This window comes from Schistocerca cancellata, chromosome 8, assembly GCF_023864275.1.
Source record: "Schistocerca cancellata isolate TAMUIC-IGC-003103 chromosome 8, iqSchCanc2.1, whole genome shotgun sequence".
NCBI classification, from domain to species: domain Eukaryota; kingdom Metazoa; phylum Arthropoda; class Insecta; order Orthoptera; family Acrididae; genus Schistocerca; species Schistocerca cancellata.
Genome location: NC_064633.1, coordinates 521,479,302 through 521,496,659, shown reverse-complemented (window position 1 = coordinate 521,496,659; position 17,358 = coordinate 521,479,302). Strand labels below are relative to the sequence as shown.

Genomic DNA, 17,358 nt, shown 5'->3' with positions numbered 1-17,358 from the left:
AACTGGGCTATCAGCACAGCCATGACATGCTGTGGGACATCACCATCCGGTGGAAGATAGAGACTGCAGACAGTAACAGCCTGAGGTGTCCACACCCGAACAGTGACAGCCTCTAAAGGTGTTTGTAGAGGGACACACTCGCTGTAAAGAGAGTGAAGGACATCAATGCAGACACCACCAGATACTCTCTCATAAGCTGCCTGGTTTTTATAATAACCCCGACAGCCACGGAGGGAGGGGGTTCGCACCGCCAGAAACCATGTTTCCTGAAGAGCAATGCAGAGGAAAGGGCTGAGAAGTTGTCGGAGCTCAGCAAGATGGTGGAAAAAACCGCTGCAGTTCCACTGAAGGATGACACTGTCCATGGCCGAGAAAGACGTGAATGGACCAAGGAGACAGATTACGCTGCTGGGTCACCTGGTGCCACCAATTGAGTACCTGTGTGAGTGACATCCATTGTGTCTGAGGGTCCGGCGAGATCTAGGTCCTCAGCAGACGCCAGAATCTCTACCTTGTCCTCAGACGCAGAGCTTGTAGGTTGCGGTGGGGTGGGTGCCACAGTAAGTTCCTTGGTCTTAGAGGTCGTCGTCTTGGACTTTTCGCTGGTCCTTGAGTTTCACTGGCTGGAAGGGCTTCACCGATTCAGTCTCCCGGACAAAGAAGGATCGCGAAGCCCCATCAGCTGCTTGTGGGCACTTATGCCACTGCTGGGCGTCATCCTTCCCACTTGTGGAAACCTGGAAAGGGAGGGACCCAAGGAACCCCTTGCGAGAGAGAGGAGCTGAAGAAGTTGGATGCTTCTCCAGCTTATAAGCGGGTACAGACGTCCCCGATGGGTGGGTGGGTGTTGCTCCCGAGGTAGGTGGCGCAGGAGCAACAGGGTGGGTAGTGCCCCCCACGGTCAAGGGGGCATGTGGAGTCGTACGGCTCGGGGAGCCGACTGGAATTCGCTGAACTGATGGGGCTATCACGGTTGTCATAGAGGCAGCATATGAGGAAGTCATTAGCACAAGATTGAGTTGTTCATATTTCCTCTTAGCCTCAGTATACGTCAGTCAGTCAGTCCAGGGTCTTATATTCCATAATTTTCTGCTCTTTCTGTAAGATCCTACAGTCTTGCGAGCAAGGTGAATGATTCTCTCTACAGTTGACACAGATGGGAGTGGGGCACATGGAGTATTGGGATGTGATGGGTGTCCACAATCTCGACATGTGAGGCTGGAAGTACAGTGGGAAGACGTACGGCCAAACTTCCAGCACTTAAAGCACCGCATTGGGAGGAAGGATATAGGGCTTGACATCACAGCGGTAGACCAACACCTTGACCTTCTCCGATAATGTTATCACCCTCAAAGGCCAAGATGAAGGAACCAGTAGCAATCTGATTATCCTTCGGACCCCGATGAACGCGCCAGACAAAATGAACACCTCGGCGCTCTAAATTGGCGCGCAGCTCATCATCAGATTGCAGAAGAAGGTCCCTAAGGAAAATAATACCATGGATCATATTTAAACTCTTATGGGGTGTGACGGTAACTGAAACATACCCCAACTTGTCACAAGCATGTAACCTTCATGACTGGGCAGAAGACGCCGTTTTTATCAATACTGACTCAGAGCGCATTTTGGACAAGCCCTCCACCTCCCCAAACTTGTCCTCTAAAGGCTCTACAAAAAACTGAGGCTTCAATGACACAAAGGATTCCCCATCAGTTGTCGTACATACTAGGTACCAGGACGAGTAAGATTTGCTGCCATCTTTAGCCTGGCATTCCTCTCAGGATGTGACCAGGGAGGGGAACAACTTGGGGACATACTTCTGTGCACTAAATTGTGCCCTTGAATGTTTAAATACTGCTGGTGGTTGACCACCAGCAATAGATGATGTACTACGCTTCATGAGATATCATCTGCCCTGATGCCACGAACTCCAACCAGGGGCCCTCCCCACGGGCGCCACCCAGCCTCAGCAAGGGCCACCTGGCAGGATGGCCATTTCCAGGAGTCCCGATGCCCTAAGGAGATAGGCCTCTACTTCTTGGCACACATGGGGAGTTAACGGTGCAGGCATCAGCAGAGCGATCCCTGTGTTGTCAGGGGGCTACAACCAACAGAGTACATAGCGGCCCCACCACAACGGACTGGCCACCGTGCTGGATATTAGGGGCAAGGAAGTCCTTAGTCGTCTCCACAGAAAGCAACACTGCAGAGTACATGGTGGAAATCGCACCCGGGAATGTATGCTTGCCGAAGAGATGGAGAACAAGTGGGACTGCAATGTGACGACGAGAAAGCTGGCTAAAGGTCTCAATGCACGAAGGACACAATGCACCATGTAAGGCGCCCTTCCCCAATTTGCTTGCTCTTCAGAAGAATTTTGACGGATGGAGGTCAAACCCAAGAAGGGAGCATCACATAAAAGCCAAAACGTGACAGACTCTTTTTAGTCACCTCTTACGACAGGCAGGAATACCGCGGGCCTATTCTTACCCCCGAACCTGCAGGGTGAACTTATTTGTTCATTCTGTCCTATTTATGTGAGACCATCAACATTAAATGTCAGTATAATAAATAAAATGGCTTATTAATGTTTTAAAAAATGTGTGCTTAACAGGCTTAATTAAGTGTGATACTGTAGTACCCCTCCCCCCACCTGAATCTTCGTCGTAGTGGCACACTGATCTGTAGTAAGGCACAATGTCTACATTCACACACCACATTTAATGTAGTTTCCAATATTCCATGCACTTTTCTTTATAAAATCTAAAATTGCTAGATAAGTTCAGGGTACTTTGTACTTCGTTGAGCCACCGACATCACTTTTCCCAACACTTTAGCAGGACAAATTGCACTAAAAATTATGCATTTTGGAGAGGTCTTTAATGCGGTGCACAAAGGCCAGGGAATGTCCCCATTTTTTTAGGACTTCAGTAGAAAAATGATAACCACCAAATAGTGTACCTTAGCTTTGAAAACACTTGGCTCAGCACTGCGACTTCTCGATTTGCTACTACCTGCCCAGTCTGCTACTATGGCTATGGGCAAAATGCGTCGTTTTTCATGTGAACTATTGCATTAATCTGTAGGAAAAATTGCACCTGGGTGGCTAAACATTGTACCAAATTGAGATAACCTTTATTAGATAATAAACAACACTACAAAGAGTATATTGGTGTATATTATGTACATATATCATACAAAAACTATAAAAATGCAAGTAAGTGGCTGCCATTTTCCTTCACATGTATTTCAAGTCTTTTACAGAAGTTAGACAGTTCCTGGATGGTGTGAGGTAGGTCACTCTAGAAGATCTATGCTTCCAAAAGATTCCAAAGGAAGAAACCACATGCTGAAAGGTCAGGGTTTCTTGGAGGCCAGGAAATGTCCCCATTTCTGGAGATGAGATGATCAGGAAAGATACCCTGTAGCATGTTAATGAAATGTCATGGGACATGGCACGTGGCCCATCTTGTCAGAAGAAAATGTTTGCAGTTACAGGAAGATCAGCAAACTGATACACGAGGAAATGGTCTAACATGTGAACCTGACTTTCTTTATTCACAGTAACAGCACTGTCATGACTATCTTCAAAAAAATAAAGCTCCACGATTCCAAACGATCATACGCCACACCACACTACCACTTTCTGAGTGAGGTGGCATTTCATTTCATGAATCATATCATGACTTTCAGGCAAGCAGTATGTAAAGTATTGCTTGTTAAAAAAGCCTAGTTGATAAAACTGGTCCTATCACTCATGATCAGAATGTCTCACAAACCTGGGTTCACGAGTTAAAACAATTACCGGCAATAACTTAGCGTCTTTGGGAGGTTGGGCGCATTCAGTTCTTGCGCTATCTGAATTTTGTATAGGTTGTATTGTAGCTCTTTGTGCAATATTTACCATATACTGTGATCCAATATGTCGTGTTGCAGAGCATGTGGGACTTCGAGTGAAAGCTTCTTCGATCCTTGCAACATTCTCTGTGTGCACATATGTTTTGCACTTCCCCCTCTTTTGCACCCTATGAACTGTTTCCTTGAAGTTCTGTAACCACACTTTGACAGCATGCGCTATTGGATCTGGAGCATGACATGTGAGATTATAATGAGCACGAAATAAATGCTGCACAGCCGCATAGCTGTTATTGTTTTTGTAAAATGCCCTCAAGCCAACAGCATGTTGTTCACTGGTCCACAACTCCATTTCAAATGGACATCAATTAACAGGGTCAATGGCAAAGGTTTGTTGTCCAGGTGGCATCACTCTCATTTTATGATCCTTCACATAATGTGCTATTTCTAAAGTTGCCAAATCACTGGTTTCACTGCCGCATCTATTATTTGGAGATTTTAATTTCTTGACTCATGTCCACCAGCAACTTGTTTCAGACTTTTGCACCTGACTATAAACATATCAGAAGCACAGAGACAGATGCAGAGGCTAAACAGAAATTATTTCTGCACTAGCATTGTGGTAATGAATTGCTGAGTTCTCCCTAATTAATTCTTCCTCTTAACTAAAATTACCATTAGGGAGCGTGTATATTGCTATGTAAGTGTAAGAACCCTTACGTCTCTCAAAAGGCTCCTGCAACACATTTGGCTATCAACATCACACAATATTCTGTAGAATGAACTCTTTTCTCACCTTGCCTGCAATGCCCCAGAAGATTATGTCATGAAGAAGAATTCAAAGTAAACCAAGTATGCTAGCTATCTTGTTTACAAGTCAGCACACAGAGAGACTTCTGAATGTGAAGCAGGCAGAACTGAGCATTTGGTTAACTTGCCCACATACTTGTGACACCTTAGTTTATAATATACTTAACACCTACAAAATTCAGATGAAGCCTCATCCAGTGTATGACCATTAATATCTACTTCTGGTACCTGCATTCATTTTTCTTTCATATTATGAGGATAGATTGCTACTCACCATACAGTGAAGACCGAGTCATTGACAGGTGCAACAAGAATACTGCTATACGTTTAGCTTCACCCAAAATGCAAAGGCTTTCTTGTGTGGTAGGGGAAAAAAAAACCACACACACACACACACACACACACACACACACACACACACACACACACAGAGAGAGAGAGAGAGAGAGAAAATCACAACTCACTCTATAAGGGTTGAGTTCATGAGATAACATATTGCCTTCTCAATGGAGAAATCCTTAAGGATAGCCTAATTGAGCACTTTTAAAAAAAATTATCACCAGAAATATGGTGCAGTATTCTATAGCAAGCTACCTTGTAAAAAACAATGTGGGGACACACGAATGAGGGAGATAGGTGCCTGATTTCTAGTTATAAACCTATCTCCACTTCTGCACGTTTTGCTACCAGTCATCAATCTGAATATTGTTGTAATGCAACTTTTGCACCACTCGTGATTTCTTGAGCAGTTTCTACTCTCTCTGTTTCAACTTTTTATCGTTTGCACATAATTTATATCTGTGATTGTCACTGTAATGCCAATTACATTATCAGTATCAAAACTCTGTGACAGAAAACACTAGACTTCAACTCGACAGTAACAGTTAACATAACACTTCAATCACTTATGCAAGGCTATAAACAACACAGTACAGCAATTAACTCTTGGTATGGTGGTTAATGGGAATAGCTGTGTTGACTGCTATAACAAAGAGCTTGTAAAATTCCAGTACTGGCAACAGATACAGACAGAAATGGAAAAACTCAATCCCAGTTTTTTGGTACTGTTAGATCCTTCCTAATAGTAGAACGTAGGATATGTTGGAGCAGATCAGAAAGGAGAAGCCGGTCACTCATAACCCATAACTTTGCCTCCACTCATCCTCATGACAAGTGTGTCCCTCACTACCTGGGGGTCCTGAAGAACTGCTTCCCGTTTCAAACCCTCACCAACTTATCTATCTTTATTCCCTCAGAAAGGAACTAATGGTTCCAAAAGCTAGGATAGAGGTTTTTTCATACTTTTGTGTCTTTGGGAAGATCTGGAATTGTGCCTCCTGAATGTAAGTACTGGACATACACTTGATATCTTCTGTGCATTGAACTCACCAGTACAGCTTCCAATCACAACATTTTGGAATCGCAAAGAATAAATAGGCATAATTTTACACTTGTCTGGAAACTTTTCAGCCAAAATATCACAAGAGGTACTAATAATGCCCTGTTTGTGTCTCCAAAAAAATTATAAAATACTAGACTTACTGGCAAAACTTCAAGAAATGGATAGCTCTTACTTGGACTACTATTATTTATTTCATGTGCCATCATCTGGTTTAGGTTGGTGCTACATGGTGTCTTTTTTTATATGAATGGGTGGGGGTGATACAAAATGTATTGTGAAGTATGTATGTTCACAGTCAAGAAGATTATAAAGAGAAAAAAACTTTAGTTCATTGTTTTGTAGCTCAGAGGGTCACTGCTGCAATGCTCACTAAAATTACATAACATTATAAACTCTTGTTACAAGAAATGAGTAATAGCTTAACATACAAAACTTCCTTCCAAAGCAGCAACTGTGTGCTTTTTCAGCAGCAGCAGCTCTAAGGAATACAGTAGTTTCACATTACATAATAGCACTTACTTATTAGCAGGTGCAACGTAATTTCCTGGAAAAACTCCTGACTTTTGAGTTCTATTTGATGTTCCCTTGAACCATCCATCCTGGCACCTTTCTGTTACCATATAAATAGCACCTTTACGCAATTCCAACTCGTCCGCTTTTTGTGGCTTATATGGGTATAGTGCAATATACCTGGAATAGGAAGCACAATTGTCACCATTAGACTTTTCACATCAAAAAGATGTTTGTATACTTGTAAGTACTAAATAATGAATACAATAGAGTCCCGTTAATCTGAACTAATTGGGACCGGACCTTGTTCGGATTACCAATTTGTCTGGATTAGCCAGAATTACGGTGACAAGTTTCTAGAATGAAGTATATCAAGCAGATAAGTAGATACACCATAGTAACAAATGGGAACAAGTATGGGAACAATGGCTCACTCTCACACTCTGCCCTTGTTGTTGTGCATTGTTGAGACCTTTGTAGTGACTGAGGTCAGTGCACTGCCAGTTGGCTCACAAAGCGCTTGGTTATGTTAGTTATCAATCGCTGGCACGCATAACAGTTGTTTATTCATTCAGGTGTAGTAGTGTACGTATTTTTGTCATGAGTAAACGGAAGCATACAACGTTAACTCTCAGAGAAAAACTGAATGCTTTGAAGTGGATAGACAATGGTGAGAATGTATCTAAACTGGCAACTGAACTGGGTGTTGGCAAAGCAACCATTTATGATTGGAAGAAGAACCAAGTGAAGCATGAACAGTCCTGTGCAACATCTTCGGGATAAACACACTAAATTCGGCAGACTTTGAAACAGTCCCAGTATGATAAAGTGGATGAAGCTCTTTTCCTTTGGTTTACATACGAAAGAGAAAGGGGAACTCCTTTGAGTGGAGCACTGGTTCAGGAGAAGGCTGTTTACCTGAACAAGTTAATGAATGGTGATGAGTCTTTTAATGGAAGTACTGGTTGGTTGGACAGATTCAAAAAACCTCATGGAATCCATCAGCTAACAATTACTGGAGAGAAGCTTTCTTCTGTCCATGATGCAGTGAAGGAACACTTGGGTAAGTTTGAAAAAAAAAATGATAAGAAAGGGAAAGTGTTCTCCCTAACAAATTTACATGCTGACAAGACTGGCTTTAGTTTTAGGACATTGCCAACAAAAAGCCTGGCATCAAAAGCAGGAGACCGTGCTCCTGGTTTTAAAATGTTCAAAGATTATGTGACTTTATAAGCATGCAGCAACGTTGCTGGTAATCACAAACTGCCTTTATTGCTGATCGACAAATCTGCTAGGCCCAGAGCTTTTAAAAACTGCAACATGAAGTCCTTGCCCGTATATTATCGCAACCACAAAAAAAGCATCAACGGATGGTAAGTTGTTCAAAGAATGGTTTCACGGCCAGTTTTTTCCCTCTGTTTGACGATTTTGTAAGGACAATCATTTGTCTCCCCAAGCAATCCTTTTGATTGCTAACGCACCATCTCACCCCAGCACTGAGGAATTATGTGATGGAAAACTTGTGGTAAAGTTTTTGCTGCCGAATGTTACACCACTTCTACAGGATGACGGCATTACCATCAAAGTGAATGGAAATTTGACAAACAACAAGCCAGAAGTCGAAAACATTATGAATAATCATTTTTTAAATGTAGTAGAGAAAATAGGATCTCAATGATCATTAGAAGAAGCAAGACAGTTAATGGAAGAGGTCTTACACACACAATTGAAATTCCACCCACCTCTTCTTTGGAAATTAGGAAGATAATCAGCTCTCTCAAGAATAAAAGCTCACATGGAACTGATGGCATTTCCAGCAGGATAATAAAAGCTTGTTCCCAAGAGATAAGTGGGATTCTTAGCCACATATGTAATAGCTCTCTGAAGCAGGGTATGCCATTGTTAAACCACTGCATAAAAAGGGGGATATGTCTGATGTCCACACCTACCACCCAATCTCTCTTCTGACTGCCTTATCGAAAATTCTTGAAAAAGTAATGTATTGTACAGTAGCTTCACACTTTCAGAAAAATAAAGTTTTAACAAAATGTCAGTTTTGTTTCCAGAAAGGTTTTTCAACGGAAAATGCTATATATACATTCACTAATGAAATATTAAATGCTCTGAACAACCGGAAGTCACCGTTGGGGTTTTTTGTTATCTCTCAAATGCTTTTGATTGTGTAAATCATGGAACACTTCTAGATAAGCTCAAGTACTGTGGTATGAATGGGACAGCACTCAAATGGTTTAAATCATACCTAACTGGAAGAGTGCAGAAAGTTGAAATAAGCGGTTCACATAATATGGAAAAAAAAAAAAAAAAAAAAAAAAAAAAAAAAAAAAAAAAAAAAAAAAAAAACCTGGCGATTTCTGAAACTGAGGAACGATCAAGAATGAGGTGCCGCAAGGTTCGATCTTGGGTCCTCTGTTGTTCTTAATATATATTAATGACTTGCCATTCTATACTCAAGAAGGTACAAAGCTGGTACTTTTTGCGATGATACAAGTATAGCTATCACACCCAACAGACAAGAATTAACTGGTGAAATTGTAAACGATGTTTTTCAGAAAATCATTACATGGTTCTCTGCAAATGGGCTCTCATTAAACTTTGACAAAACACAGTACATACAGTTCCACACAGTAAACGGAATGACATCATTAATAAATACAGACTTCGATCAGAAATCAGTAGCTAAGGTAGAATATTCAAAATTTCTAGGTGTATGCATAGATGCCTATTTTCATTCTCTGCTTTCATATGGCATCAGGGTGGCTGAGGCATGGCAGAATATTTCAGAAAATACTCTGAGAAAATCATGGAGAAATCTGGACATCTCTTTTTTTCAGGACAACCTAGTTGCAAATGAAGAGGAAAATCTACTACAAATGATACAGACAATCCCTTTATGTGAAAAACCTAGTGAAGGAGACGCAGATAAGTGGATGGGTTCAGAAATTTTGTAGATGTAGTTTGTTTACAAACTTTTGCACATACGCTCACATGTTTTCTTGTTTGTCGGTAATTTAACTGACTTATTCTTACAAAATTATTATTTTACTATGAATGTAAAGTACTTGACTTGCTCTTGAATTGTTAGTTCTGGGGTATAGTTAGTTCATCTACAGAGAAGACCTCATGTAGAATGCTAGTGGAACCCATTTGTGAGTATTGCTCAAGTGTTTGGGATCTTCACCATGTAGATTAAAGGAACACATAGAAGTAATTCAGGGGTGTGCTACTAGGTTTGTTACTGATAAATTCAGTCAGCATGCAAGTATTATTGAGATGTTTCCACACAAATGGGAATTCCTGGGGGAAAGACTATGTCGTCGCGAGCCACTATTGAGGAAATTTAGATAACTGGCATCTGAGGCTGACTGCAGAATGATTCTCCCGCTGTCAACGTACATTTCATATAAAGAACACAAAGATAACATAAGATAAATTAGGGTTTGTTCAAAGGCATATAGACAGTCATTTTTCTTCACTCTATTTGCGAGTGGAACAGGAAAGGAAATGACTGGCAGTGGTACAAGGTGCCCTCTGTCTTGCACCACACAATGGCTAGCAGTGTATTTATGTAGCTGTATATAAGTGTGATGGTTGCTGTAGCTTTTTCAACAGGGATGACTGCAGTGGCGTGGGGACCGGAAAAGTAAATGATGCTCTTCAGTAGGCAGTAGGGAGAGGAAGATAGTGGAACAGGAGGGGAAAACTACTGTCCTTCAGGGTGATTTAGATTAGGCTAGGAAAGATCTCAACAGGTTAAGGAGGGAGAAGGGTAAAGAGAGGTGAGAGGTGGCAACAGGTAACGGAAGGAATGGGCACAGAACTTCATCTGACAGCTTTGTAGTGAAAGTGTAAAATAAGTGTGATCTGTTGTTTCAATTATACATAGATGAGCCTCATGCGGCTGTAGGTATAGACAGGATAAGAAATTTTCAGCAGTAAACTGAAAGTAAGAATGTAGGGAAAACAGTAAAGATAAAGTTTATTTGTTATGTAGTTATCATGCTAGAGGTGTAACCAACTTTTGCAGGATGATTTAGGATCAGAAAACCAGATCACTTTTTTTTATTTTTAACCTAGTGCTGGTCTGGGTCAAGTGACAGGGTATTTAGGATCACTTTGCAAAGTCTTTATCAAAGAAGACACCAGGGTGTAGTGGGTGGGCAAGGAAATAGTAATGAGAGATCTTGAGTATAATAGAGAGTGACTGGCAAAGACTGCACCAGCATTGAGGCATATCAGCATTGGCTGTATCTGCTTTGGAATACCATGACTGAACTCTTTTGAGCTCTTCTGCCAGGAGAGTTAATTTGGCGTTGGAATAGTTCTTATGTCGGATGCAGGGTCATACACTGATCAACCAAAACTTTATGAACACCTACCTAATAGCCAGTATGTCCACCTTTGGCACAGATAACAGTGGGGACACGTCATGGCATGGAAGCAATGAGGCCTTGGTAGGTCACTGGAGGGAGATGGCACCACATCTACCAACACAAGCCACCTAATTCCCATAAATTATGGGGAGGGAAGTGACAAGCTCTGAGGCCACATTCAATCACTTTCCAGTGTGTTCGATCAGGTTCAGAGCTGGAACTCACCACTCCATCACACTCCTAACCTTGTGACATGGTGCATTATCTTGCTGAAAAATGCCACTGCTGTCAGGAAATGTCATCGTCACTGAAGTGTGTACATGGTTTGCAAGCAGTGTACAATACTCCTTCACCATCACAGTGCCCTGCACAAGCATCACTGGACCCATGGATGTCCAAGTGAATGTTCCCCAGAGCACATTGGAGCCACTGCCAGCTTGTCTCCATTCCACAGTACAGGTATTGAGGAGCTGTTACCCTGTGAGACGACGGTTTCGCGTCCTCCCATCAGCATGATGAAGAAGGTACTGGGATTCATCAGACCATGCAATACTCTGCCACTCTGCCAATGTCCATTGCTGATTGTCATTGCCAATTCATGGGTCATCAGCTGTGGAGGCCTATCATTTGGAGTCTTACAGCACTTTTTCAGCAATGAAGACTTTTTCTTAAAGATGAGTTAGCTCAGAACATTATTCCACATGACATTGAATGAAACCATGCAAAATATATTAACTTACTGGTTTGTCTCTCCCCAAGATTTGCAATGATTTTAAGTGCAAATGCAGCTGAACTAAGTTGTTCTAGGAGTTCCAAAATGTGTTTTTTACAATTTAAATTCTCATCAACATGGACCCCTAAGAATTTTGAATTTTCCACCCTATTTATTATTTCCCCACCATGTGTTACACTTATCACTGGTGTAGTACCCTCAACAGAACTGAATGTGTTGTGTCTCTCTAAAATTGTGGGTGACACCATTTGCAGAAAAGCAGTCAATGATACTTTTAAGAGCTTCGTTTATCACTTCTTCTGTTTCTGCATGTATGCTTGAATTCATTACAATATATGTCACTGCAAAAAGAACTAATTCTGCTTGTTGTAAATTACACAGAGGATTGCTTACCTTTATGAGAAACAGTAGTGGACCTAAGACTGAACCTTGGGGAACCCCATATATGATTTCTTCCCAGTCAGAATTATGTCCCTAGCCTATACTGCTTGAATTACTAATTACAACTTTCTGCATTCTTTTGGTTAGATATAACATTATCCACTGGTTGGCAATACGATCAATCCCATTAAATGGGAATTTATCTAGCAGAACAATGTGATTCACATTGCCAAATGCCTTAGAGAGGTTGCACAAAATACCAACTGGCACTATTGGTGAGGGAACATATAAGCGGCATTGTCAGTAGAGCAACCCTTCTGAAACCCAAACTCTGATTTGCAAATGGTATTTTTGTTGCTAAGGAAAGATGCAATTCCAGAATACGTCATCACCTCAAACATTTTGGAGAATGATGTCAACAGTGAAACAGGTCAATAGTTATTGACATCTCTCTTATCACCTTTGATTCTGTTATTAGATGGGATTATACTGGGCATGGCCTTCACCTCAACAGGAAAGGGAAGGATATACTGGCTGCATTTACGGACACAAAACTTAAGATAAGGAAGAGTGGGTGAGGCTCTGTCATAAGTAGTAAAATACGTCAGTAGTAAAATACTGGTGCTAATGGGTGTCAGAACAGCATTTTTTTCCAGTATAGAGGGAATAGAAAGAAAAAAACTTAGAGACACGTTAGGACTGATATAAAACTTCAGTCAGAAAGAATCTAAACAACATAATTCTGGCATACTGCTTCAGTAAAAACAGTTGTTGGTTGAAAATTTACAGTAATCATCAGAAATTTTATTTCCAGCCAATTATATCTTAATCAGTGTGAAATGCCAACTATCTTCATTGTTTTGCTTTCAACTACAGTGACTAATGAGTCATCAAACTCAGTGGACATAATCTGACTTCTCAACACCATGTGATCGCTGGTGTCAATAGTTACAGACTGTAGATCAGCATCTCACTTCCATAGAGCAGAAATGGAGAAGGTAGGAGTTGGAACATTCATCAAGAACTGTCATAAATTTAAGAACATAGGTTTTGCTCAGTGCAGCATATGTAAGCATGAGAGAAAAGCAGAATTTCGTAAAAATTCTTTATAACAGTGAGTGTACACAAAGCACCTGCACATAGTTCAATCTTCGGAAATCACTTTTAAGCTCCACTGGTCTATTTAACATCAAAACACATGGAAACAGTGGTAGATGGTGATTTTAATGCTGAGTTTCGTAAAAACTCTTTCAGTAAAAATTTATGGCAGTCATTAACATCACAGTCAACTTAATTTCTACTGTAAACTTACTAAGGTAGCCAGTTACTCAAAAATACCCATTTGACAATATCTTTATATAAATGTGTAATGAACAAAATTATATTAAAAAACCAATAGTCAATAGTATCTCAAACAGTTACATGCAGTTTCTTTTGATACATGTTAATGTAGATCTGAACTCAAAATCTAATAAATTTGAGTTCAAGGAGATGGTCAATAAGCCAAAAATTTAGTACTTTAGGAAACTCCTCATCTGAAATCGTGCGATATATATAGTGCTCATGGCATGAATTAAAAACACAACACTTTACTAATGAAGTCCTTATGTTATTTGAAAGCTGTTTTCCCAAGTGTGTGTGTGTGTGTGTGTGGACGGGGGGGGGGGGGGGGGGGGGGGGGGGGGGGGGGGGGGGGGGGGGGGGGTTAGGGACACTCAGTGACGCAACCATCTGAAAATTAGAAATGGATGTGGGTAAAACAGAGAAAAAGCAATCTGTCATATAATTGCACTTCCTCTTTCCTAATCTCACCCATGAACACCTGCATAACCACACTAGCGCACACACATGGATGATAGAGTTAAAAATGGTCAGATGTTAACTTTCATGTGAAATACAAGTAAGACAAAAGGGGAACTAACATAAATTCATAGGAATATGTGCCGGGCTGAACCCTTATAAAAAACACAGATGAGCCAGACACCCTGATAACACAATAAAAATTTTAGGGAACAAATCAGACATTGCACAGATCCTTAAAAAACATATCACATTTGTGTAAAGGCCAAATCTAACAACAAATCAGCTGCTGCCATTTGCCTGAATACAAAATACAGCATACCAAAATGTGGCGCACCATGATCAGCACCCCATCTGTACCACATACAGGAGAGTCCTCTCACTGGTGCGAGGAGGAGGAGGAGGAGGAGGAGGAGGAGAAGATTAGTGTTAAATGTCCCATTGACAACGAGGTCACTTGAGATGAAGCACAGGCTCAGATTAGGTACCGATGGAGGAGGACAGCAGCCACGCCCTTTTGAAGGAACTCTAGTACCTTTCGCCGCGGAAGTCGAACACACGCCAGAACAAATGGACGTGGCCAGCCCATAGAGGGCTCCGCCTCCGCAGCGGCTCTCGCACAGCGAGGGCGCCACCGCTACGCCACATGCAGACAGCGGCCAATAGCCGCTCCCTCCGGTTTCGTATATAGGGACCCGCTCTGCCCTAGTCCAGTCAGTCTGGTACTCGCTCTGAATTTCGTTCCTATCTCGGCGGTACTGTGTTCTGGTCGTTGCTCGTTGTTAACATTTGCCTGGCTATGGTTCCGAGTGGATTTACGTTTGGTGTTTGGCATTGTGGTTTCCACAAGCCTCTGTTGTTTATCTCTTCCTTGTTGTGTCGCTCATAGTCGGCCGTGGTTGGTTGTTGTCAGTTGTCGTTGGTCTGCGTCCGACTCGTCCTATGTTTACCCGGTGGTGCGTGCTCCACCGCTGGCGGCTCCAATCCGCAGCCCAAGGCGTTCCCGCAGTTGGTTTTGGTTACAACAGGAACCATCTCAGCATTTGTCTTAAGAAATTTAGTGAAATCATGGAAAACCTAAACTAGGAGCGTCCGACATGGGTTTGAACCATCGTCCTCCCAAATGTGAGTCCAGTGTGCACTAGAACAAGAAGCCACGTGTCAGAGGACTATGTCCTATGTGAAGACAACTGAGAAGGACATAAATCCAATCTGTGTCACTGGAAGCAGGTACGCTTCAAACCTTCCAGCCACTCATCTCCCCATCAACACAACTCCGTAGCTGAACAACGAGGCGACAGCATGCAGGGGGATGCCACACTGAATGAAATTAGAGTTGTGATCTGCCTTCTTGGCTGTTAGATCTGCTATGAGGAATGGACATCTCTAAAAAGGGTCATCACAGAAGTTGGGAAGGAAAACATATGTACAAAGAAGGTAACTGTGAAGAAACCATGGGTAATAGAAGAAATACTTCAATTGATTAATGAAAGGAGGAAGTACAAAAATGTTAAGGGAACTCAGGAATACAGAAATACAAATCGCTGAGGAATGAAATAAATAGGAAGTGCAGGGAAGCTAAGACGAAATGGCTGCAGGGAAAATATGACGAAATCGAAAAACAAATGATTGTTGCGAGAACAAACTCAGCATACAGGAGAGTCAAAACAACCTTCGTTGACATTAAAAGTAAGGGTGATAACATTAAGAGTGCAATGGGAATTTCACTGTTAAACGCAGAGGAGAGAGCAGATAGGTGGAAAGAATACATTGAAAGCCTCTATGAGGGAGAAGATTTGGCTGATGCGATAGAAGACGAAACAGGAGTTGTTTTAGAAGAGACAGGGGATCCAGTATTAGAATCATAATTTAAAAGAGCTTTGGAGAAATTAAGATCGAATAAGGCAGAAGGGATAGATAACATTCCATCAGAATTTCTAAAATCACTGCGGGAAGCGAGAACAAAATGACTATTCCCATTGGTGTGTAGAACGTGTAAGTCTGGCGACATACCATCTGACTTTCGGAAAAGCATCATCCACACAATTTCGAAGACGGCAAGAGCTGACAACTGCAAGAATTATCACGCAATCATCTTAACAGCTCACGCATCCACGTTGTTTACAAGAATAATATACAGAAGAATGGAAAAGAAAATTGGGGATGCGCTAGATGACAATCAGTTTGGCTTTAGGAAAGGTAACGACATGAGAGAGGCAATTTTGATGTTGCAGTTAATAATGGAAGCAAGACTAAAGAAAAATCAAGACATGTTCATACAACTTGTAATCCCGGAAAAAGTGTTTGATAGTGTAAAATGGTGCAAGATGTTCGAAATTCTGAAAAAAAGTACGAGGAAGCTATAGGGAGAGACGGGTCATATACAATATGTACAACAACCAAGAGAGAATAATAAGAGTGGACGATCAAGAACGAAGTGCTCATATTAAGAAGGGTACAAGACAAGGCTGTAGCCTTTCCCCCCTACTCTTCAATCTGTACGCCGAGAAAACAATGATGAAAATAAAAAAGGTTCAGGACTGGAATTAAAATTCAAGGTGAAAGGATATCAATGATACGATTCACTGATGACATTGCTATCTTGAGTGAAAGTGAAGAAGAATTACATGATCTGCTGAACGGAATGAACAGTCTAATGAGAACAGAGTATCGATTGAGAGTAAATCAAAGAAAGACGAAGGTAATGAGAAGTAGTAGAAATGAGGAGAGCTAGAAACTTAACATCAGGACTGATGGTCACGAAGCAGATGAAGTTAAGGAATTCTGCTACCTAGGCACTAAAATAACCAATGACAATTGGAGCAAAGAGGACATCAAAAGCAGACTAGCAATTGCAAAAAGGACATTCCTGGCCAAGAGAAGACTAATATCAAATTTGAGGAAGAGATTTCTGAAAACATACATCTGGAGTACAGCACTGTGTGGTAGCGAAACATGGACTGTGGAAAAACCAGAACAGAAGACAATTGAAGCATTTGAGATGTGGTGCTACAGACATAGGTTGAAAATTAGACGGACTGATAAGGCAAGGAATGAGGAGGTTCTGCGCAGAATCGGAGAGGAAAGGAACATGTGGAAAACACTGATAAGGGGAAGGGACAGGATGGAGGCACATCTGTTAAGACATGAGGGAATGACATCCTTGGTACTAGAGGGCAAAAACTGTAGAGGAAGACAGAGATTGGAATACATCCAGCAAATAATAGAGAACATAGGTTGCAAGTGCTACTCTGAGATGAAGAGTTTAGCACGGGAGAGGAATTTGTGGTAGACCGCATCAAACCAGTCAGAAGACTGATGCAAAAAAAAAAAAAAAAAAAAATAATTAAAAAAGGTGTCCTGGTTATCCTGGACTACTTTATCTGCTGGATATGAGTGTTGTACAGAACGAAGGGAACTCAGGGAATCTGAAGAGACCAGAAATTTAGCAAGTGCAGCACTGTATCATCTCATCT

At 41.5% G+C, this 17,358-nt stretch overlaps 1 protein-coding gene across 1 annotated transcript in view; it reads right to left on the bottom strand.

Annotated features, from left to right (window-relative positions):
* LOC126094538 (E3 ubiquitin-protein ligase SH3RF2) overlaps positions 1–17,358 on the bottom strand; it is a 204,929-nt gene that overhangs the window by 129,106 nt on the left and 58,465 nt on the right. The window contains exon 9 of the mRNA XM_049908968.1: positions 6,587–6,757. Coding sequence (XP_049764925.1) covers positions 6,587–6,757 — 171 coding nt within the window. The remainder of the gene's footprint in view (positions 1–6,586; positions 6,758–17,358) is intronic.